The 24,450-nt window shown below is 36.6% G+C and overlaps 3 protein-coding genes across 4 annotated transcripts; 2 read left to right on the top strand and 1 right to left on the bottom strand.

Moving 5' to 3' along the window:
• The first annotated feature begins 657 nt into the window (after positions 1-657).
• Positions 658-16,697, top strand: LOC113711608 (rho GTPase-activating protein REN1-like). 2 transcript variants are annotated; one of them, XM_072067584.1, is made up of 24 exons: positions 658-1,195; positions 1,313-1,396; positions 1,541-1,639; positions 2,401-2,437; positions 3,709-3,785; positions 4,681-4,751; positions 4,872-4,959; positions 6,366-6,510; positions 7,307-7,426; positions 7,604-7,681; positions 8,237-8,292; positions 8,394-8,463; positions 9,028-9,112; positions 10,382-10,625; positions 12,166-12,366; positions 12,820-13,116; positions 13,337-13,386; positions 13,706-13,766; positions 13,859-13,942; positions 14,062-14,175; positions 14,249-14,415; positions 14,855-14,924; positions 15,584-15,793; positions 15,904-16,697. In XM_072067584.1, the coding sequence occupies exons 2-24, from the start codon at positions 1,367-1,369 to the stop codon at positions 16,291-16,293; spliced, it is 2,844 nt and encodes a 947-aa protein (XP_071923685.1). In that variant the 5' UTR covers positions 658-1,195; positions 1,313-1,366; the 3' UTR covers positions 16,294-16,697. The 2 variants fall into 2 exon arrangements, with proteins under 2 accessions (XP_071923685.1, XP_071923686.1); XM_072067585.1 differs by having other exon boundaries at positions 1,319-1,396.
• Positions 16,698-16,988: 291 nt separating this feature from the next.
• On the bottom strand, positions 16,989-18,379 carry LOC113712506 (mitochondrial uncoupling protein 4-like). Its single transcript, XM_027235973.2, has one exon. The coding sequence runs from the start codon at positions 18,035-18,037 to the stop codon at positions 17,063-17,065; it is 975 nt and encodes a 324-aa protein (XP_027091774.2). The 5' UTR covers positions 18,038-18,379; the 3' UTR covers positions 16,989-17,062.
• A 3,652-nt stretch (positions 18,380-22,031) lies between these two features.
• Positions 22,032-23,336, top strand: LOC113711609 (uncharacterized). Its single transcript, XM_072067218.1, has one exon. The coding sequence runs from the start codon at positions 22,032-22,034 to the stop codon at positions 23,334-23,336; it is 1,305 nt and encodes a 434-aa protein (XP_071923319.1).
• The last annotated feature ends 1,114 nt before the right edge of the window (positions 23,337-24,450 follow it).

The raw sequence follows: 24,450 nt of genomic DNA on the forward strand, positions 1-24,450 counted from the left end.
CTACTGATATTTTGTTCTATTTGCATAGAGTTAGTATTAATGTGACAACCAAGTTTGCTTTTTTTTTTTTTTTTTTTGCATTTTTACTTGTTCATAAACATTTCAATGAGATTATTGACTACTCCAAATTATATCGTGGCTTTGTAATCATTTCTCTTTTCTTTTTTTTTTTGGTGGTTGATGGATTTTGCAAGGATCTATCTAACGCTAAAAGTTAAACTTCAATATCAATACATTAAAACCAATCCAATAACAAACTCTATTTAAGCTGAATTCACTCAATTAAGTATTGAGCAACAACAAATCGGAACATAAATGAGAGTGTTTAAGTCTATTCAAACTGATTTTTTATCGAGTTAAATTTCAATATTTTGAACTTTTTACATGTAAATTTAAATTGTATGCCAATCGATTCAAATTCCAATCAGCCCTAGAAGTTAATCAAGTATAAACCGATTAGTATTCAAGATTGGCTTGATCAGTTGAAGAATCAAGTTTGAAACCAACACTCATCAATGAATCAAATTTAACGAGCAATGAGTATCGAATAATTTAGTTCGTCTTTTCAACCTCAATTAGCAGATGTAATTGTTGACGTTGATGGTCAGTTGGATACACCTAGTTTTTTGCTTGATAAAGACTAAAAGAGTGGCAAATAGCAGCATGGTTGAGACAAAAACCCCAAATCACAACGGTTTCTCAATCAGTGTCACGATCGATGAAATTACGGAGAAACAGATATATATATACATATATATATGTATATGTATATATTTTCCCTCCAACATGTACGCTACGGTTGAAGAAAGTAAAGAAACAAAGAGATAGGGGACCAATGGGCAAATGGCCCCATAGCCCAAATTCCTTTCCTTCTCCCTCCCTCTCTCTATTTTTCCGCTCAATTTGGAAAATCTCAGCATACAAAAGAAACAATGCTTATACGTTTGCCTTTGCTTCTCCTTCGGGTTTCCGTTATCCCAATATTTCCTCCATTTCGTTTCTTTCCATAATAAAACCCAAAAGAAAAGAAAAAGAAGTCTTTTTTCCCCACATTTTCAGTTTTTTTTTCCTCTCATTGTTAATTGTAGAACTAATTTTGGGATTGATTTTGCACTGATAATTTTGTCAGTGTTATTATAAACTTTGTGAAAGAAGATAGATAAAGAGAAGGGAAAAAAAAAAATACAAACAAAAGGTATGTCATTTGTGTGTGGCATTATCTAATAAGCTACATTTACTCTGATCCATATCTTCAAATCTTACCCTAATTTCTCAATCTGCTGATGATGAATGTCATCTGCGAATGCTTCAGATGCAGGTTGTTTGCATATTTGAGATAATGTAAGAAGAATTTGAAGATCAGGCAATGACTAATCGGAATACGGAAGCTCCTCAGGTAGGAATCCGTCATGGGGATCATCAAATGTCAGCTTGATCGTTGTGATTTTGTACTGCATTATGGATTCTTTTTTAAAAATTTATTTTTGTTATTGAGGAAATATTTTGTGAATGAAATATTGGTTGGATGGTGTTGTTTCAGGGGGAAGGTGGTAATAATGCTGTAGCTGCTGCACCACCTCCGCCTTCACCTTCACCGCAGGGGTCCAATGATAGTCTGATTTCTCGCGGTAATAGCAAGGTAAATCATTTTTATGTGTTTCCCTACATTTGTAAATTCGCACATTTTGTTTTTTTTATGATCCGAGGTCATGCTCCCATGCTTTTAAGGTGTATTCAGATCTCTTTCTTTCTTTTGATGTTACTGCTGCAAATCGTTTGGATGATTTCCTTTATATTCTGTCAAAGTTTATCTTTTTCTTTCTTTTTTTCTCTACCCAACAAATACTAATAAATGTTCTTTTGGGCTTGCGAGGTTAATCAATGTTTAGTTGCACTTATTATTAGGGATGACATCGCCAACAATTAGCTTAGAAAAGTTTGAATAAAGTATAGAAAGAAAATGTAATGAGTATATCACTAGTATTGTGATTTTTGATCGTGATTAGTTTTGGGGTTGCATGCTTGTTTGCAAGCATGGTTTAGGTAGAATAGATTTCTGGCTATGAGCAAAACTATGCATACAAATTGATGGCCCAGAGAAGTTCTGGCTATTTGGATCGTACAAAGCATTTGGACTTGCTGAGTGTTTTTCTACGTCTTGGAGCTCAGAAATTTGATAATATTACTGCTATATACACACCGATACTTTTTCATTATTACACACACACACACCTATGTTTTGTGATTATTTTACTCTTAGGCGATTTGAGAATGTAATGAAAATTAAGGTTTGTCAGCTGAATGGGATTTCCTTATATGCCTGTATTGGTGGCTTGCTTTGGTATTTATAGAGCTGATTTGAGAGGATATTTGATATAAACTACTCAATGTTGATTGCAGGTTTACAAAAGTGGTCCTCTTTTTCTATCATCAAAAGGTACTATGGTTCTCCTTCATTTATTAGTGGGTTTGAAAGTACGATCTTATCAAAGTTCTCTCCTTTTTTCCGTTGCAATTTCATCAATGTGTTGTCCTCTTTAATAAATTTACTGCTCAGCCTCTTTCTATCTTGTTAGAGGAAAAGACTACTTATGGGACTTTTTTATTTTATTTCTTAAGAATTTATACTGTTCAAAATTGGAGCTAGCGAAAACTGAGCAGTCGGATCTTAAAATATAACCTTTTTAAAATTTTTTATTTATCAAGTTCTAATTGAAAGAACATCAATCCACATTTTAAGCAGTTGTTATGGATCTCAGCATGGTGGAAACCTCTGTTCCATATGAGGTCATCAATCATGTAAATTTTCTGAGACAGTAGATCCAGAAACTATCTGTGCAGTTTATCTTTGCCAAGCCTAAGAAGCTAGTATTGTTTAGTTTATCTGTTTAAGCCTGTATCTAAGATTGTTTCTCCAGAACTGCATACCCATGATAATTGTGTATGAAGAACAAGAATGTCCTTTTTCATTTTTTCAAAGAAGCAGCGGAGGAATGCAGAATTTGCTATGACCAGCAACACAGACACAAAGATTTTGGTTGGATGAGAAGTGTCATTGAAGGGGTGAAATTGAGTCTATAGTGAATCGTACATGAAACCTGATAATTGTAAGAGATGATAAAAGACAAGGGTATAGCAGTGTGAATGAACAAAATTTCAACTAGTGGTAGGATCCTCCAGCAAAGTTCTAGATATTTGGTTTTAGTTAGCGTATCAGCATGTCAATCTCATGAGTCATGGTGCAATGACCTTGTTGGTGCTTAAATTTTTTATTTTGTCCTTCCGTGAGACCCAATTAAGTAACTCTTTCTTTGGTTTGTTTGACCAAGTATAGCATGTCCATGCCAACCACATCAAGTTTTGCCGGATTGAAGTATCTCTAGGTGAATTTTGGTGTGTCTAGCTGTCCATGCTCCCATTTATTGTTTTCACCTCCTTTACGAATCACACTTGTACTTGAAGGATATTTCAGGGACATCAATGAATGAATTACTCTGATTGGTGGCCTAGGCTTACATAAAGATGGTTAATTCTACATTCATCTCTGAAGCATAGATTCATCACGATTGTGTATTGCAATTGTAATCTTTCATCTTCAAAGAGTCTTGGAGATGCCATATTGTAGCTTGTTTTCAGAAGCACTTTTTCATGCCTTAATGACATGAATTTGCATGAATTTTCATTTTGAAGTTGTTGGATTACATGCAGGAATTGGATGGACATCATGGAAGAAGAGATGGTTTATCTTAACGCGTACATCGTTGGTCTTCTACAGAAGTGATCCTGTGAGTTTGGATATCTTGCCCTGCATCCAGAGATCTGAGAGCTTCTGCTATAATTTTCTACATTAGTATATTACTATCACTTCAGCATTCCTTCTTCTTGAATGTAATACAAATTATAACTCTTTTTATGTTTTTGAATGACTAAGTATTTCTGCTTTAGTTCTCATCAGAAGGTCATTTTCTTAGCTCTATTTGGAATACTCAGTAAGGGCTGATGTCTGCCTTACATTGTACATATATTACACGGAAATGTTGCTAGATGACCTAGTGCATGCTGTTCATTGTAGAATATTATGATGAAATTCTGGTATTATGATTTGAAATCACCTCGTTTACAGAATGACAATCTATAGGGGCTCCTCTTTTCTTGTCATTTTACTTACGATACTCATGTCTTTGTCTTCTGAGTAGAAATGTGTAATGTGTAATGTGTAAAGTAATTAACACATTTTCCCACATATAGCATGAAATCTGGAACTTGATTCATTCTCCTTGATGTAACAATAAAAAGTTTTCTTTTTCTTTTTTTAATAAAATCTGTAAAATATTTGATGCAAAGGGAAACATCTATTCTACATGTTGGGACTAGGCTCCTTCCAAGTCTTGCACACTACCATTGTCTGAATGGTGCTTCCAACATGCTGAATGTATTCATTTGATGTAAGTGTAATTTTGCTAACTCAAACCTACACCCAGGTGGAATTGTTCATGTTAGAATTGCATATGCGAGACAATCATCTTCTTAAGTGCTTGAATGTAGGATAAACTTTAGATTAAGCTTGTCTTTATTGAATAAAATTAATAATCTTGTAGAGATATCAAAGGCTTGCTAAAGTTGCTTTAATTTTTATCAAAATAGAGACACGCTAAATTGAAGATTGTTTTTATATTTCAGAATGCAGTTCCTCAAAAGGGGGCTGAAGTGAATCTAACCCTTGGTGGTATAGATCTCAACAGTTCAGGCAGGTTGGCTTGTTTTAAGCATTGTTCTTCATTTCTATGTATTTCTTGCAGTTCTTCCCACGGTTGCTATTATAGCTTAAGATTTTTTACTGATGCTGCTCATTATGTTGATGTAATGTCTAGTGTGGTTGTCAAAGAGGATAAAAAACTCTTGACGGTTCTATTTCCTGATGGTCGAGATGGACGAGATGGACGAGCTTTTACTCTAAAGGTACCATCCTCTCTTCTCTCTCTGACACAGAGACAAATGCGTCCCATTCCAAGGTTCATCTTTTGTCATGTTGGTATGTAAAATTTGTAGTACTTCTTTGCATTAAATCCTCCTCTTCAAATTCTTCTTTACCCATTTTATCTCATTTGGTCTAAAATCTGAATTAAAACTGCTTCTGATGCAATAAAGTAGTATGAAGTAGTATTTATTGCCTGCAAAGATCCTTGTGCTAGTTAAAAAATTTTATGCCTTCAATGTTGGATAATCATTTCACTGAAGTGGGAAGTAGTAGGCTTATATCTAGGAATAAAATCATCTACAGAAAATGTTCTGAAAACTGGTCTTTATCTCTTTTAACTTTTTTATGTACCTTTTATATTTGAACACATTTAAGAATGTAGTTTACTCTATGTGCGATATGTGTTTCAAGGATGTAACATGACCCAATTCTATGTTTAGTGCCTCAAGCTTCCCATTTTTCTTTAAGTTGTAAATTCTTCATTTCTTGTTCCTTTTGCAACAATTTTGCCACAAATCGCAGGCACTTTGATCCTGCAGTCAACAAACTGTAGGTACAATTCCTGGTAGAGATCTGATACTAAGTTCTAAATTCTATAATCATCAGTTCCACATTTAACTTTAATGGTCTACAGCATTTAATGTGGAGAAGATCTTTATATTGTCATCAAACATGCAACAGTTCATGATGGGATCAGGGGTCATCCAGTGAGCAAATAGAAACTGTTGTAGTTGAGCTGTAAAGTGTTTTTGTCCTCTGTCCTGTGACATTCATGTATAGAAAGGTTTATCCGCCAAATTCTCCAAGATCACGTTACAATGTCTAAAATGGATGGTGGAGTTGATATCTTTAATCCTGTATGGTTTTCTAAGATTAAGGCTTCAATTCCCACCAACTTGAGAGTGCTTGGAGGTTCATTCTTCTTGTATTACTTGTGGTATCAGAACTGTGGTCCCTTGAATTTTCATGGTACTCCCTTGAACTGAAGCAGCTTTTACATGGTGCTCATTTCAACTGAATTTATTGCTGAGCTGACCAAAACCTTTTATAAGGAAAAAACTCCCAATCTCACTAACCCACAAACACATGATAATGCATGTGTGTGCATGTTCACGTATTATGTATGTATGGAATAGAAACTTGGGAGAACATCAACAGATTTTAATGAAGAATACAGTAGGGTGTTGGAAAGGACCTAACTGTGGCGGAGAAAATATATCCACTATATGAGTATCATGATTTAGACAAATGTGAACCTACCTTTTATGGCCCAAGTTCTTTTTTGTTTCCTTAAATGTGACACAAGAATTGGCATTTTAGGTGTGCAATAAAGTAGTCATCTGGATCTATTTTAGTGGTCACCTTCTGAGATCTCTTTGTACCACAGGCAGAGACATCAGAGGATCTCTTTGAGTGGAAGGCTGCGCTTGAAGAAGCTTTGGCAAATGCTCCAAATGCTGCTCTTGTTATGGGACAAAATGGTATATTCAGGAATGATCAGGGCAATATTGCTGATGCCTCTTCAGAACAAGGTAAGTTTCCTGTCATTTAGATAAGTTGTCCCCGGCTTAACTGTCTTGTCTTTATGCTTCTGCACATTTCTTCAAAACTATGTGAATTCCCATGGCTATTCTTTGCAATTTTTCTTTAGTAGTTGAAGCTTCTTTTTCACAAAAAAATTGTTTCCATTTCCGTAAGGTCACGAAGAATGCAGATTTTCACCATTGGCCACTGACTTTTTTGTGGTTGTTAAAAGTGAATGAAATAAACGCGCATTGTAGCATGAGAATCATTAACTAACAACATTTATATCTGTTTTCTTTTACATTTCTCAAGAACATATAATTAGAAGTAAGTATTTGTCATTCTTTAATTAATCCCTTGAAACAAATTAGTCTTTCTGATTTGGCATTTCTTGCATGCATTTTGCATAATTTTGTTGTAATTTTCTTTCAACAATTTTATGTAAAAACTTTTAATGTATTGCAGAGATTAATCTACCCGGTGGCTAGTGCTCCACTAAAATTATTGTGGTACACAGTGAAAGTATTTATGATAATTCTTATGTACTGACAGTGGATACACTATCACGGTTGGATAAATGACACATATGCAAAATTTGGATTTCAAATTTAAATTCAGTTGAATTGTCACGCATCCATTGGCAAAGGTGTATATACTATCAGTGTATAGAAGATTAATTTTTTATGATATTTTAGGATGTTGTTACAAGATTTCTGTTGGATTCTTGGATGATAGTAGTTTTCCTAGTTTAGATATCTCTGTCATGGATATACATGAGGACTGTATTTCCTGTCCCATCTACAGCGAAGGATAGACAACCAGTCAAATCTTTGGTCATTGGGCGACCAATATTACTTGCTTTGGAAGATATAGATGGAACTCCATCTTTCTTGGAGAAAGCCTTGAGGTTTCTGGAGGATCATGGTAAGGTCTCTTTATGGAACATGGTAATATTCCATTTCATGTCCACAAACTATTTGGAACCCCCTACTAGTTGAGGACTTTGTCTTGATAGCCTACTTGTCTCATATGCTTCGTTTTTGGAAGAAGTGCATGTTTGATGGATAATCGAGCACTGTTTATTTGACAATTCTCTTCCAGGAGTTAGAGTTGAAGGCATTTTACGACAAGCTGCAGATGTTGATGATGTTGAACGCCGAATTCGCGAATATGAACATGGTTTGTAAGCTTTGTGCAGTGCTTTTGATGATTTGTATCTGCATTAGTCACAGCTTTTTTTTTATTAACTCGATATTTGCATATGTAGAACTATATTGTCTTTAGTCTTTTTGTAAGAAAGCTAGTGAAACAATATGTGGATTGGGGTATTCATAAGATTATCGGATGCCTTGGTTCAAATTAGAAGACTGTTTTCCATATAAACGTAAATAACTGATACTTTCTACTTTTTAACTTGTATCTGAACTTTGGACCTGCCGTATGTACTCATAACTTACCATGGAGTTAGGCAGCGCCAAGATATTAGGGCAAATCGAGGCGGTAATTAGTGAATGGCTTTTCTTGTCATAATTCCACGCCAAGACCTGTATCCCTTTCATTTTCTGCTTTCAAATGATTTACAAAGAAGCTATACAGATGAGTTACGTAGCCATAATGAGATTATCATTAAGCCATTGATTCAATTACTTTTCTTACATTAGATAAGCATTGTAGTTGATGCAATATATTCAAGATAACTAAGTGAATACACCTAGTTTGTACTTCTTATTCCAGGGAAAAGTGAGTTTTCTTCAGAGGAAGATGCACATGTTATAGCAGACTGTGTCAAGGTATCTCCTTCAGTTACAAAATAAACAAAAAAAGAAAAATTGTGGATTACATGTTCGTAGGCATACTCAGCTACTGACTGTTTCTCTATGGACTTCTCCAGTACATTCTCCGGGAGCTACCATCTTCTCCAGTTCCTGCATCTTGCTGTAATGCCCTGTTAGAAGCGTATCGTAAGTAGTTTCGCCTTTTATCTGTTTCTCTTCTTGCTAACATATACTTATGAACATCTACTGTGAAGGGGAAAGGGCAACATATTCATAATTAGGATAGTGTATTATTAAATTTTGCAAACTCTGATAATTGCATCATGTGCTCATGATCCATTCTAGCTGGTTTAGTTCTCATCTCAAATGACCCATGCTTTTCCTTACATATTACATCAACTTACAGTGAATGGTCTTTCATCTATTGATTGAATTATGTCTTCCCTTTATTTCGTTATTTCAAGTATATGAATGATGGATAATACCTTTTTCTTGATCAAATTTCTAGCAAATAGAAAATTTGAACGGTTGGACACTTTTGCACATCAAACATTAAGAAAATGAAAGATGGACAGACAAACACTGTAAATTTCTGGATTATGTTATTACATTAACCTATAAAATTACAATGGATATATTATATCTAATTCATCCTTCGTAATGCTTTTAGTTTAATGGCTTTCAAGGGTTTCTAGTCTGTCAATTAGTTGCTGGATCACTTATGAATGTCAACATTGTTTATTCCTTCAGGAACTGAGCGCAGCATGAGAGTCACTGCAATGCGCACAGCCATATGTGAGACATTCCCGGAGCCAAATCGGCGCTTATTGCAAAGGTAGCTGCTATTTTGATGATGTTATAACGTGCTGGAACAGAAGCTATTCCAGGATATATGCGACTGTTTGCCTCACTTTTTTAATCAGTCAAGTATTTGATAATTTGTGATTTATATTTCAGCCTTGAGAAACTTCATTTTTTCTGTAGCACTTGTATTAGCAATGCATCAACTTCCTTAAAGTTGGCAATTGGTTAACTGGGATTATAACTTCATAAATAAGGTTCACCGGAAGTGGTTTGGCCTGGAAATACTTTGTTTGGACTTTATTTGCCTTAACAATTGCTTTATTTCTCTGGTAAAATCTTATGCTCTTTCTGGTGCGTTTAATATTAGAAAAGGAAATCCAAGTTTATGGTTTAGGATATTTTGGGTGCAGTTCTCATAATAGAAAGGGGAATCTTAGTATATTTCAGGCATGTAGTTTTGTACTTTAACGTTAGTATTTTCTCTTTTAAGTCTGCAATGACAAAAACAAGAAGGTGGATCTGCTACATGTTTGCCATGATATATATCTTGTGCTAGTATTCCCACAGTTGGCGCGTTGTGAATTGGAAAGCAAAATTTGAACACTATAAATTCATATCTGTTTATAATTGACAGTATGTTATATTCATCAGCCTGACAGTATGTTAATGCCATCAGTCATGGTGACTATCAAAAGACTTCCAAAATCCATGATTAGTTGACTTATTTCCATGTGGTTGTCTGAGTAAGTCTTTTGAACCTAGTTATTGTTTAGGTTGCTTCTTAACTTTTTATTTAAGCCCTGTTCCATAGTCTGCTTTATAGTTATTTTTCCCTCTGTCCTCCCAAGCCCCACACTGTTAAAAATTATGGGAAATATTCTGCAGGCATTATTTGTGGCAATCTCTCTCTCTCTCTCTCTCTCTCTCTCTCTCTCTCTCTCTCTCTCTCATTTTTGGGGATCATGTTATGCAAAATTAGCTTATTTTTTATACATGAAAGAGAGAAATGATTTTATGGGGGAAAGAAAGATAAATGAAGTGTGTAAAGAAGAGCTGGTTGATCCAAAGCTGAGTAAAAATCGTAAGGAGCTGTCTACCTCCGATGTCTGTCAGGTCATGTGATCTAGACTCATAAATATAGGATAAGGATTTTCAGTTATTATAGCCATTGGGAATGGGAACTATTTATCCATTTCTTATTAAACCTCAATTCACCATTTATCATGGATATGCATTTCTAAATGTCTACTGAGATTCTAACAAAATATTGTGCATCTAATCTTTTTCTTTTCTGTCTCAGAATTCTTATGATGATGCAGACTGTGGCTTCTCACAAGGCTGAGAACCGAATGAGCATTTCAGCTGTGGCAGCATGCATGGCACCTTTGCTGCTGCGTCCCCTTTTGGCTGGTGATTGTGAACTTGAACATAACTTTGACATGGGTGGTGATGGTTCTGTTCAACTTCTGCAGGCTGCCGCTGCAGCAAACCATGCTCAAGCCATCGTTATCATTTTGCTTGAGGAGTACAATAACTTATTTGGGGTATGCTTCTTTGGTTGTTATCATTTATTTCTATTTTCTAATGTCATTACTGCCGACCATGAATAAAGTGGTGTGAAGTATCTCATAGTCATTCGAGCTTATTAGAATTCTTGTGGAACAACATCACAAAGTTTAAATTGTTTCGGACTGTCATTTCCTTCTTAATGATCTTTGGTATAGTCTACCTCTTTTTTCTTTTTTTTTTTCAATGGTCACTTAATTGATTCTTCAGAAAATTAGACCGCTCATTTAAATCCCTTTTGTCAATTCTGTACTGGAGAATGTGATTTTTTTTTGTGTGAATTTCACATCATTTTATTTTTTTGCCCTAGCTTGCCTGATATTTTTTGTTGAGTTGCAAAGGCCATGATACTGGGCCCTGCCTTTTGAAATTTTTCATGATTTGGACACAAATCACCTGGAAAAGTAAGGATTTTTCCATCTTGAAGCCACTGAGAGTAGCAGGATATATATTCTTAAGGTTTCTAGATGAAGTTGTAGAAACTGAAGTAGTAACTTCATGTCACAGGTATTTACTTCTATTTTTTTATATAGTATCTGATGCATCGATGCATTTTTGACATCCATTGCTATAAACAAAAGAAGAATATTGCAATAGGTAGGTTATCAACTGCAGCCACATTTCAATTTACTGTCTTTGGCGGAATATGTCCTTTCTTCTCTATTAGGTGATTTACCCTATCTTCTGGTCCATGTCTGCTGCTCACTATGTCCCTTCTAGCATCATTGAATCTCTTGTTCTTCAAATTTGATCAGGCAATCGCCATCTCTTTGTGTTGTTCAAATCTTTGATAACACGATAAAACATTGTTCAACCCTTCGACAACATGAAAAAACCAGAAGTTTCGCCCGCCTTCTCTATCCAAGGGATGGAAGGGCAGAGGCGTTCGGTGTCCCCTCCCCCTCGCCAGTCAAGAATTGGGAATACTGTTTATACATTTTCTCAATTCTGGGGATCTTGGAAACAGATTTTGTAGTTGGTTTGCTGCCAGATGATTTCTCAGCAGCGAGCTTGTTCGAGATTTCCACATTCATCAGCTCATTAAATATCAATAACCCGTATTTGTTGTCATATATACTCTCTTCTATCTACTTGATGTTTTTACTCTTTCTCCTTGTGTTTGAGACTGACATGTGGGACATTGATACCGCAATTGTGAGAGCTCACATATAAGTTTGGATTTGATAATAGTATGACTTATTGCTGCAGTATTTTAAGGTGTCTTTATGAGCTTATGAAAAGATTGCAGTGGTTTAAGAAGTCTTTATGAGCTTTTTTATTCATACTGCAAGATAAGTTGAACTTTATTTCTTGCCAAGCTCATAAACCATCCTTAGCTTATAGTCTACAAAAATTTAGATTAATAAGTTCACTGGAACAGTAAGTTAGATATTGGATGTGATGTTGGTCATTGGAAACTTAAGATCATTGTTCTTTTTGTCTAATTCATTGATTGTTTAAAGTTAACTGTCCTTTTGGTTCTGCTCAATCTAACTAACTATATGAGAAATTTTACAGGAAGGTCCTGTATCACCTGAACCATACACAGATTCAGAAGAGAGTGGAACTGAGACTGATGAACTCACTGATGATGATGAAACCTATGAAGACGAAGATGATTATACGACAGAGGGCTCTGATGCAGATGCAGATGATGATAGTGATCATGCATCCGATACAACAAGTACTGAGATCGATGGAACAGAAGAAATAAATAAAGTGAGTTCTGCTGTTATTGAAACTGAGCATCCATATGACTGAACTATATAATGATGTCTTTGTCTTGGTCCTGGAGTCCTGTATATTAATTTATTCTATATTTCTCATCAATTTATTTGTAAATTTTTGAGGTTGCTCGTGAATATAATATCACATTGACACATAATTGAAGTGTGAGTTATTGTCAATCCACTGTTACTCTATTCATGACCCACCACAAAAGTGAAAATCAGGGTTAATGCTTATCAATTTTGTTTAATTTTCTCGGATGCTAGGACACACTTTGTTATTTGACCATTCATTTATGCTCTGCTTTAGTTTATTTTTTATGGAGGTGCTCAAGAATGCTGACATGTACATCTTTGCATACACGATTCTCTGTTACTCTATCCTCTCCATTTTTAAAGGAAAAATATCTATGTCGTACTAATGCTAATTGAAATGATGCTGCAGGAGTCAGAGTGTTCAAACTCAGGTTTCAATATTCCTGAAGTGGAAGATGTTCATGAGTTGAATAAAACATCACCAAGATTGCCTAAAGCTTCAGGGTTTCAACAGGAAAGCATCAATGTTAGCCAGGAAATTCCGGGGGGGAGTAATGATGATTCTAAAGTTAAAGATGATGACCCTGATGGTGGTCTATTGGTAGCTGATCCTGATGAAACATCCAATGTTAACAAGTCGTCCTTGAGATCTTCAATAGGGCAAGCTCAGAGTGTCCGTCGGCCTGCTAATTGGGGCCGTACTCCTGTGAGTATAGTATAAAGTTAATTCATGAAACAGATTTGACATGGTGCCGCCTTCTTTTTTCCCAATTGGTTAAAGTTGTGTGAAGTTATGCTGTTTGCATTCTTATTACAACAACCTTTTCATTCTCAACGTCTCTTGTCAACTTTTTTTCTCTTATGCCAGTTTATTATTTTTCTTCACGTCACTATAACTGGATCCTGTCTCATGTCTTTGGGTCCAGGGAAGGAAGAACCTCTCTATGGAATCTATTGATCTTACGCTTGAAGATGAGTAAGTGACTTATTTGTGTTATCTCAATATTAGGTCACAAACAGATTTGTGTTATCTCAAAATTAGGTCACAAATACATCTACACGTTCATGTTATTTTGGAACAGAATTGGCAGATATCTTTTAATGTGAACATTGAAATCTCTAGATTGTTTCGATAGCATGATACTTTCTTCTTTGATGCTCTATATGCTTGTTCAATGGAAGTCACTGCAATACATTGATATCATCTATTAGGTTTATTGGTTGTTTGCAGTCTCTCTAGAATGTGTTTGACAATCAAAACCTCTTCGAATCACTAAAACTTGGATTCTGATTAGGCCTGAAATCCAGAGACTAGAGGCTGCCAAAGCTGAATTGCAAACTAGAATTGCAGAAGAGGTTCTATTTTTCTTTATTCATATGCTCTATCAAGTATCATTTGAAATATATTGCCAATTGTTTATAACTGATCATTTTTTTTGTCACAATAGGCTAAAGAGAATGCACATTTGCAAGCAAGTTTAGAAAAACGGAAGAATGCTTTGCATGATCGTCGTCTTGCTCTTGAGAGAGATGTATGTTCTAAATGAAGAATCTAATTTTTGTACATCCCCTTCCACACTTCATTTACATTTTTAGTACGTGCTACATCCAAAATGAAAAAGGAGATTTTGATGAAGTTCACTTTTCCCAGGTGGCAAGATTACAGGAGCAGTTGCAGAAGGAGAGGGAGTTGCGGACAGCACTCGAAGCTGGACTTAGAATATCTCAAAGACAGTTAGCTGTCTCATCCACCATTGATGAAAAGGTCATTATACTTCAAAAGAGATTGATTAGATCTTACTTATGCAGTAAATAATTAACTTATTGGCGTAACTTAGATGACGGCTGAGATCCAGGAAATTGCTCAAGCAGAGGCAGATGTTATCAGTTTGAAACAGAAGGCTGATGATATTGGACTGCAATTAAATCAGCAACGTGAACAAAATTCAAGGTTGCAGCTCGATATAGGCAATCAACAACCAAGTTCAAATAATAAAGCAAAATGGTAAGTATTTTTGTTGCTTTCCTCTCTTATTGTTTCAGCTCTGTTCTACATGAGTTTAGGACGAGGCTTCTTGTTGGTCAAGTTTTATATTAGCATTCTGATTTCTTTGTTTTCCACTTGGAACAAATTCCTACCTTCAACCCTTAAAATCTGCACAGAGAGAGAGAGAGAGAGAGAGAGTGTGTGTGTGTGTGTGTGTGTGTGCGTGTGTGTGTAAAAGAGTTGTAGAGAAAGGAATGACTGTAAGCTATTGCCTCCCTTCTGCTGAAGTGTAATTCCAGTCCACTCAGCATTTCAAAACATTCCTGCCTGTACTTGTACATCTGTCCACTCATTGGAAAATATCTACTGCTATCTTTTGTTGTTAGAAAGATTAAATGGCGTGCTCTGGTAATTGTTTGTATTATGTCTCTTACATGCTCCTCTGTCTTGCATACAGGAAGGATAGGCAGAAAAAGGTGGAAACTGCATCTACTCCACGTAATAATGAAAAGTTAACAAGAAGTAAGGTGTGCACTGTAATGATGGCTTGGATTTTGATGACAATTATTATTATTTTGTCTGATGGCATAGTATGTGGAAAAGTATCAAATCGAGAACTTTTTTTTTCTTTAACTAATCTACCATAGCACTCTGAGGTGCTCAGGATGTCTTCCAAATAATTAGCAATCACTCTTACGTCCATATATTCCCATATTTGTGCTTTCAAGCATAGACTTTATTTTCTGATTTGAATCTTTCAAAGGTAAATTTTTACTTTCAAAAGTGTTAGTATTTATCTCCTTTTTACCATTCTGACTTCTTGTACAGATTACTGGATTAATATCCTTCACACCTAGCTAATTAAAACAAATTTTGTTGACATATGTTCAAAACAACTTTAAGTCAGAGAGATGAAGCAAATTATGCGATGCTTATGATAAACTTCCCTCAGGCGTTTCAGATTTCTGGATTGGCTGTGATTTAGTGACTGATGTTCCATCCCGGTTTTGAAATGTATCACCCTATGTCTCTAGGACAGTTAATTTTTTACCTATTCTTTATGTACTCTCTTCCATACTACATATTGTTGGAACTTTCCTGGATTGAGTTTCCTAATTTGTCAACATAATTGAGTAAAAGGATTACATCAAGAGGCTAACACAGGTCTTAATTTCTCCTTGTATAGCACGATAATCGCCCCGATAAGGCAGATAGTGACAAAGATAAGAACGAAGAATCTCCTTTTTACACCAATGAAAGTTCACTTCAGAACCAGCAAACAGATCAAGTCCTTTATCAGAGCGCTGGTGGAATTTTGGCAAATACACCCCCTACTGAACAAGGGGTGGCCAGGCCTGCTTCAACAAATACTAGAAAGTCCAGTTCTAGAAGTGAGGTAAGCACAGTATCTTTTCATAAAGACTTTTCCTTGCATACATTCTCTGTATACATGAATTGATTAATGAGATTGTTTACAATCTCTCACTCTCCATTTTCTCGTGACAGGGAACTAACTCTACCTCTTCTGCACTGTCAAAACTAACAACCCGACTCAACTTCTTAAAGGAACGACGCACTCAAATTGCAAATGAGATCCAGAATATGGACAAAAGCCGGAGTTCTGGTCTGCCTGTCCAAATTCCTGAGAGAGGTAAAGGATCTGAAGCACGTCAGTCACTTCAGAATACAGAGAAATTACAAGTTTCTGAAGGTCAATCATCAGAAAAAAATGAAATATTGGATAGCTACAACCAAGCACTTCCTAATTTTGATGGTCAATCAGATCAGGGAAAAAGACCAGATGCCCATCCAAACCTGGACAGAGGAAAATCTGAAAGCTTCCCACCAGTTGACAAAGGCCGATCAAAGGTCACTCCAAGGATAAATTCTAGATGATACGAAGTTCTTTCTTGAATTTGCCACTCAGGTTCATGTATTCCGCTACAGGGACTACATTGTGGATACGTTGGGGGCTTTGAACTACCAAGTTGTGATCAGAGACACTTATACTCAGCCCCCATGCTCTGAAAACTGCTGATGGAAGCAGACACTCCCCATACCCCTTAATGTACAGGTTGGCCATCTATAAGATGGGAATCCAACTGTTTGAGAAGTTGAATAATAGCTGGTTTTTGCTTGTTTAGGTGCCCAATGAATTTCCATTTCTGCAAATGCAATCCGTGATTTTCCTCGCTAGCTGAAGCGTAATGAACCTCCTGATACTGTCCTATTTTCAAGCTGTCAATTGGAGCTTGAACTTTGGCTGGCAAAAACAAAACAGAAAGGAAAAGTTTTGATTCTGTCTCCTGTCATTAACTCTTTTCTCTTTGGTCATATTTCTGTTGTAAAGACATGCGGACGTGTTAATTAACACAGTATATATTGGAATAACCCGCAAAAACCGGTTCCTTTCGCAAATGCACCTATGTCAACCTACCTTCTTTTTGTTTTCAACCCTTTTTTGTTTTCCGACAAGAAGGCCTGTAGCAATTTGGAGCTCAAACAGAAAGGCTAGTATTAACCCCATTTTTGTTTTCGATTATCTAATAAATGTAGAAAATTTTTCTGTTCATTTAAGAATGCAGTTCTCATTAAACAATCAAAAGAATGTCTCATTTTGTTACCGTTACTTAATGGTCAATCATACAAAATTGGCCTCAAAGATTTAGAAATCCTTGAGAATTTTCCTAACTTGCTCTAGCGTGACAAACAAAACCACAGTAAAAGGGCCCTGCCTGGAAATTGTGGGAATAAAGCCCTTGTAAAGAGCCATTGGCCCCTCGGACCTAATTGTCTTGAGGGCACAATCTACTGCACCCGAATATGGCGGTGCCATCCCTGGCTGAACTTTCATATTCATCACCCTGGTCTTGATCACATCCACCGGGTTCGACGCCACCGCAGCCACGAACCCGGCGGCAAAGCTCGCCGTGACATGGGTCCCAAGCCCATCATTCATTACTCCATGATCCAGTATGGCTTCCTTGATTTGATCATAGGATGCAAGCTGTGATGCAGTGACAATCATGGCTCGGTTCACTGTGAGAGATGAGCCGCGCCACAGGCTGGCGATCCCCTCCTCCCGGGACATTTTAGTAATTGCATCCAGGACCCCCTTGTAATTACGCCGCTGAGACACAGGGAGCCTTCCGTCGGCTTGCATACGGACCATTGCCACGTCAGCCGGGTTTCCCACGGCGGCTCCAATGCCCCCGGCGAGCAATCCGGCTGCGATTTTCCGGCTGAGCGGGAATTTCCCGGAGCTGGGGTCGGACCATTTTTGCTTGAAAACCTCGTACAAGCCCATCCTGGTGGTGGAATACAAGGTCTGGCGGAGGACAGTGGCGGAGACGCCGGAAAACAACGCGGCTACGCCTTCGGCCTGCATAATCTTGATCCCCACAGAAATGGGCCCTGATTTAGCGACTTGCGGGAGCGCCGTAGGATGAACGTCGAGATTGTTATGAACAGAGATTGCATGAGAAGGATGGAAGGCCAAAGCTGGACGAAGAGTCAAAACCTGTTGGGCAGGCTGTTCGCCCTGAAGTTGCATTCGGACCTTGATAAGGTCCAATGGGTGCGTAGAACAGCCGGCAACGATGCTAGCAATGCCACCCTCGACGAAACTTTTCAAACCCATGATTTACAGTATATAGTGCTATTGTAACCGAAAGGTAGGATTTTTGAAAATTTTCAGATGGGTTTTCCAGCTAAAAAAGTAGCAGTGATTAGTGAAAGATGTCGATACAGGATCCTATGGACATGTATGTACTTTGAGAGAAGAAATGGTTTGGAGTTGGTTTGAAGGAGAGAGGAGGGGTTGGGAATTTATACGGGGTGGGGTGGGAGAAATGGGAGGAGGAAACAGGAAAGTGGAAGGAAGAAAGAAAGATAAAAAGGATGGAGTCAAGGCGCGGGGATTCAGGGGCCGCGTCCGTGTAGGAGGGGAGGAAACGGAGGCCCCCGAAAAGCGAAGAGTGAAGGCAGCTGGCTGCCTGCCTAGGTTAAAACTGGAGCTGATGCGGACAGACTGCAGTTTGTTTAGTCCGCTGAATTTCTAGAATGACTGCCTTCCAATCCGTGTTTGTTTGGACAGAGTATTATTTAAAATAATTATTATAAAATTTTTTATGATGTAATGTATATGAGATAAAAAAGTAGTTAGAAATAAAACAAAGTGAGTTAAATTTCTAAAATAACTGTCTTCCAATCCGTGTTTGTTTGGATAGAGTATCATTTAAAATATTATTTGGAATAATTACTATAATAATTTTTATGATGTAATGTATATGAGATAAAAAGGTGGTTGGAAATATAAAAAAGTGAATTAGAAAATGTGTTTACGATGCAAACGAAATATTATTTGGGATAATTTCACTATCCAAACAAACCCGTGTATTTTTTAATTTATCATTACTTTATCTCTATTTTTTTTTTTTGTATTTTAAGTATTTTCATTCTTAATTCGTAGACACTTTCATAAAATTTAAGGATAATTTCAGAAACGTACCCTTAAGTTTTTGATAATTTCATTGAACTCCCTTGAGGATTTTAATATTACACGTACCTCTCTTAATGATAGACAATTACTATAACAGTCTCCATAATTTTCCAAATGACAAGCCATTGAAAAGGCCAAAAAGTGAAAAGACAAACAAAAAAAAAAGGAAAACCAACAAAAAAAAAAAAGGAAAATTCTTCTTGACCAGATCACCAGGCCACATATTGTGGCCAAATCGTTTCAACTATGGCTACTACATCGTAACCTTTTACTATTTAAATACACCTATCAAGGAAGATGTCTCCTTCCTCCTTCCTCATGGTCAACCTGCCATCTCTATTCTTACCACATTTCATAAAGTGACTCCCCAATTCTTGACCTCTTAAAAACTACTCCGAAACCTGCAACTCTTTTTTTATTATTATTTTGCTGTCCTACTAATTACCATTTTGATATCACTATCCATAAATTGAAATAGAATAGAAACCTAAAATTTTCGTACAGAAAACCTATCAAAGTCTTTACCTCACTAATCTTATTGTTGTGCTATTGTTGTTGATGACGATGCAACAATCATCACCAGCAAAATAACCCCATTATTCATATCATTATGCACAAAAAAACTACCAGATTACGGAAAAAGTATAACTCGATAAACGATACTAAACTACTACCATAAGCTTGCCCTTTGTTAATGTTTTGTCTAGTTCCTCTTAATAGGCATCGAAAATGTTCTCAACTGAATTTTGTCAGTTTAAAGGAAAAAAATGCAGGGTGACTTAGCATGACCAACCCAAACAATGAGAGCAAAAGTTAGAAGAATTTTGGTAATCATAAGTGTAGGAAATTAACCATAGGGATGGAGAACATCAGAATATTAGCCAAAATGATTAGACTCAAAATTTTGGTAGTATACAAGTGTATTTTAGACTTTTAAAATTTTTCTTTAAAATTTTTAATTATTATTCATATTTTGAAAATCAGATGAGGCCAATTTTGGGCATTCTTATACTTTTCTGGTCTTACATCATCAATGTGAAACCCAAAACTATATGTTCTAAGCGAAATATGTGTAGTTCTCAAAGCAAGAGAGGAGCTATTTAAAATATTCAGAAGCCTCAGGAAAGAGTTGTGAAATTATCCCTAAAATTTAGAAGTTGTAAACAATACAAAGTAAAATTTAAAAAGTTTTATATTTATTTGTAATTTCCAAAATTGTAGTAACTGTAATGGGCCTAGAATCCACGTTTTAACGTAGTAGAATAGGACTTGGCACAAACGGGTTGATGCGAAAGAAAGACAAGCTGGTCACTCTGTTCCTCGAATGAAATTGGAAATAGAGGTAGATTGCTAGATGCCAAATATCAAACTGTGTTGACTTGGTTGTTGACCTACATCTACATGCAAGGAAGAAAGAGCAAGTAAGGATTGGAGAGGTTGTTTTACATCTTTAGGGACTCTTTTTAAGTCTCAATCAGTCTCCACCAGCTGGTCTACCTCCCTTTAAAATTTTAACTTCTGCAGTAACTTTTAAAACATCATATCATTTGTAAACTGTAGTAAATGATATCTAAAATCCAACAACGGCTATAAAATTTTAACTTCTGCGGTAACTTATAAAACATATACGAATCATTTGTAAATTGTAAGTTGAAGCTGCTATATATAGAAAGAATTTTATTTTGCAGGTTTCACCCATAAAGTGCCAGGCGCCATTTGCCAATCGAGTGGAGTAGGACCCAAAAAGTAGAGACCAAAGCTTGACCAATCAGCAGCCCAAAAAATACATTTGTAACGTCGCCTGAGAGATTCGAACTCTCGCGGGGAATAATTGCTCATGACGAGTTTTTATAATTTGATAACGGTTTGCAATCTTTTCATTTTGAATTTTACGAAGTATATTTTTCTCAATATAACTAATGAACAATCATTCATCCAAGTGTGTTTTCCATTCTATTTCATAACCGATTCTTCACTATATTTATAACTAAAAAAACCCTTTCTACGATAGTTATAACAAAAGATAAAATCAAAAGCAACTTTAGAAACATATAAACCAATAAATACACAAAACTCAGGGGCACACTTAAAATTATATCAAATTTTTATGAGAATTATAGAAATTTAAGGGGGCGGTGGGCCCGTGCCCCCAGTGTACCTGATTTATACAGTAGTACGTTAAATGCATTTTAAGTCGTAACCCTGGACACTTGTTAGGAAAAAAAAATCCATAAATTCCATGACGGAGTTTTAGTTTGGATACCTGTCAAATTAAAGAACTTGAAAATTATATCTAATTGACACGCAATTTACCTATTCCTTCTTTGAGAAATTACCATCTCTTAATAATAACGTTTGTTTGCTATTGCTTCTACACCAGAGACATTTCTGCATGACCAGCCATTTTCTTAAAACCAGGGGTTTCCCTCCTTTATTTGTTACATTTCACTACTTTTCCTCCACGAAATTCTCTTTCATTTACAAATTCCTCCTCCCCTCTTATAATAGTATTAGTGTCTGCAACCCCAAGAGTTCGAAAAGGGGAAAAAAAAAAAAAGGGGGAAGCATATACTACTAGATAAGTAGATCAAAATTTTTTTTGTAGTATAGAAAAAGTTGAAAACTCTCTCTTTCTCTGTCACCTCCAGCTTTCCTTACTTCTTTTCGATCGATGATTACGCCGTTGATGGAAATGTATCGCTAGCTAGCTAGCTGAAATCAACGTGCAAACTCATTTCTAAAGAAAAAAAAATCGATCTGGAAACCTTACAAGGAAATAGATCAGTAGAAGTAGGAAATGGAGGTGCAGAGAATACAAGAATTGTTATTGCTGTGCACAAGATTGCAAAGTAATCGTGTTTCCCTTGTGGGTGGAAACCACACCGCTGCCAGATTTTGCACCCGCTAAGTTGCACTGGTTCTGCCCGTTAACCCTCATCTCTTTTCCTGTTTTTAGATTAACTGCAAGCATTCTCTTTTTGTTCGATTAGTATATTGTTTTTTATACCTTGACTTTTTTCTTCACAAGACCTCTCAAAATTGTTTGATTGTATTGCGAGTTTTTCTTTGCTCCTTGCATAGAAAGAAAGAATCCCTTCGGCCGAGACCATTCGATCCCTAGCTAGCTAATACCATGAGGCACATGACCATGGATAATGTGCTTCATGGCACTCAACCCAAACGTCACAATCACAAAGTGAAAAACCTTTACACAGATGCCCTTAAATTCCATGGCGATTTACACTTTGTAGTTGTCAGGCTACCGAGTTCTTGGGTTTTGAAAGTCATCACCAGGGCTTTGTTTTTGGCTTTTGTCATCGTTTCACTCCCTTGGCTTAACACCGCAATTGGAGATCTTACGTCGAAGTTGAACAATGGAGCCAAGGTTTCATCCGTTGCTGATCAGATAGCTGTAGATGATCCCAATGACGCCGTAGGGACGCTATCCGTGTTGTTTCATGATTTGGCGAACGAAGGCCTTCTCAAAATGGGCGACCGAGCCCTCATTATCAGCAATGGTGACGATCATGAAGCAGCTATATTCAACACTCAAGCCATCAGCGACTACAACATGGACGTGGTTTCCTGCTCGGACGTGGAGCGACACAGTTTGATCCCCAATCAGACGTATGATTTAGTGTTCGTCCGTGATTTCCATGCAGCTTCAGAATTGATTGAACGGATTATCAAGAAAGATGGGACGGTAACTGTCCAGCTCAGTGACAATCCTGCGGTTTCGTTCTCAAAGCCATCAAATTACAAGATTGTTTACCTGAGGAGATTTAATTCCACCATCATTGCCATGCGAAAATTGATCAAGAGTCAGGTGGTGCCTGCGGGCAAACATTCAGCAGCAGCAAGGAGACGATTGCTCGGGCTTAACACGGAAGTAAAGAAGAAAGCCCTTGACAATCTCGAAGACGTGTTACTCGAACCGCCAAGAGCCGCGTCAGGGAAATCAAACAGCTATCGAAAGCGAACTAGATTCTTACCAGACTTGATTGGTGACTCCCTCGAGAGCTACTCGCGCAGAGTCTTCATCGACATCGGTTTGCCTGACAAAAACGACGCCTCATCAGGTGATGTTAGCTGGTTTAAAAAGAACTATCCTACTAAGAACACCGAGTTTGAGGTGTACAAGATTGAGACCGTGAATGAAGGACCATCAAGAGAAGAGGTAGCTCAAATCGGGATGTCTGATTGGCTAAGGAAGAATCTGAAAGGGAATGACTATGTTGTGATGAAGGCGGAGGCTGAAGTGGTGGAGGAATTGGTAAGGAGCAAAGCTATAAAGTTAGTGGATGAATTGTTCTTGGAGTGTAAGCATAGAGGTATAAAGAAAAGTGTCAAAAGAAGTAGGAGAGCCTATTGGGAATGCTTGGCTTTGTATGGATCGTTGAGAGATGAGGGTATTGCAGTGCACCAGTGGTGGGGTTGATTAATTAATTACAACAGGCAATTATAAGAAAAGAAAATAGAAAGAGAGAGAGAGAGAGGAGCTATCATGCATGCAATTTCAGGCAGAGAAGATCATATCATGGATGAGCATGGCAAAATGATTCGGTATTCTCATTGATTTCTTGAATTAGTATCTGTCTGCGTTCATTGTACTACTAGTTTTGGATTGAATTCAATATTTATAGCAGTTTTGGCATATTGTGGTATTATGGGGTGGGGTGGAAGGAGAAGACTAGATAGACAGATGGGGTGGGGAGAGTACGTACGCTATATATTCTTTGGTTATTGTGGAGCTAGACACAATATATATATATATATATATATATATATATATATATATATATATATATATATATATATATATATATATGGTTTAATCATATATATGTTTCCTTGTGTCTCTCTTTAATGAATCTATAATACCTTTCTTTCTTCTTATGTAATTATGGAGACTTTCAAGTACAGCTTTTGTTATAATATATTTGGTTCTTGACAAATTTAAAAAGTTGATGATAAAATTAATGGTGGTAGTGAATCAGTATACCTTTTGAGTTTAACAGATCGACAACTAAGAAAACCTCATATGCTATATATCTAGTAATATTCGAAATGCATTTGCGACATGATGAACTTAATTAAACTTCTTGATCTACTTAAGTTTGGGTATAAATACATTCACATGGAAAAGAAAGACCCCAAATGAATTTACCTCATTATTTTTTGATTGAAAATGAGTTTATTTCATGATAACACAAGAATTTCAACACCAGCAAGCTGATAGCATTCAAGTTTTTTTTTTTTCTAGTACTTTTTTCTTTTCTTTTTTTTTTTTTTGGTCGAAACGATAGATGTCCTATAACCTAATCTAGCCTAGTCTAAGGGGAAGGGGAGGGGGTTCGATGTGAGTACAGACTCCATCGATGAAGGTCAATTAAGACCGCCACAAATTGTGGCAAATTTGTGGGAGGCAGGGATTGAACCCCTGACCTCCAGCATCACCTTTTAATGGTGATGACCGCTGGACCAAATGGCCAGTGGCATTTTCTAGTACCTGCTGAAGATTTTTATTTTGTAAGATTAATATTTTCAAACTA

Source organism: Coffea arabica, chromosome 10e (assembly GCF_036785885.1).
Source record: "Coffea arabica cultivar ET-39 chromosome 10e, Coffea Arabica ET-39 HiFi, whole genome shotgun sequence".
Taxonomy (NCBI): Eukaryota; Viridiplantae; Streptophyta; class Magnoliopsida; order Gentianales; family Rubiaceae; genus Coffea; species Coffea arabica.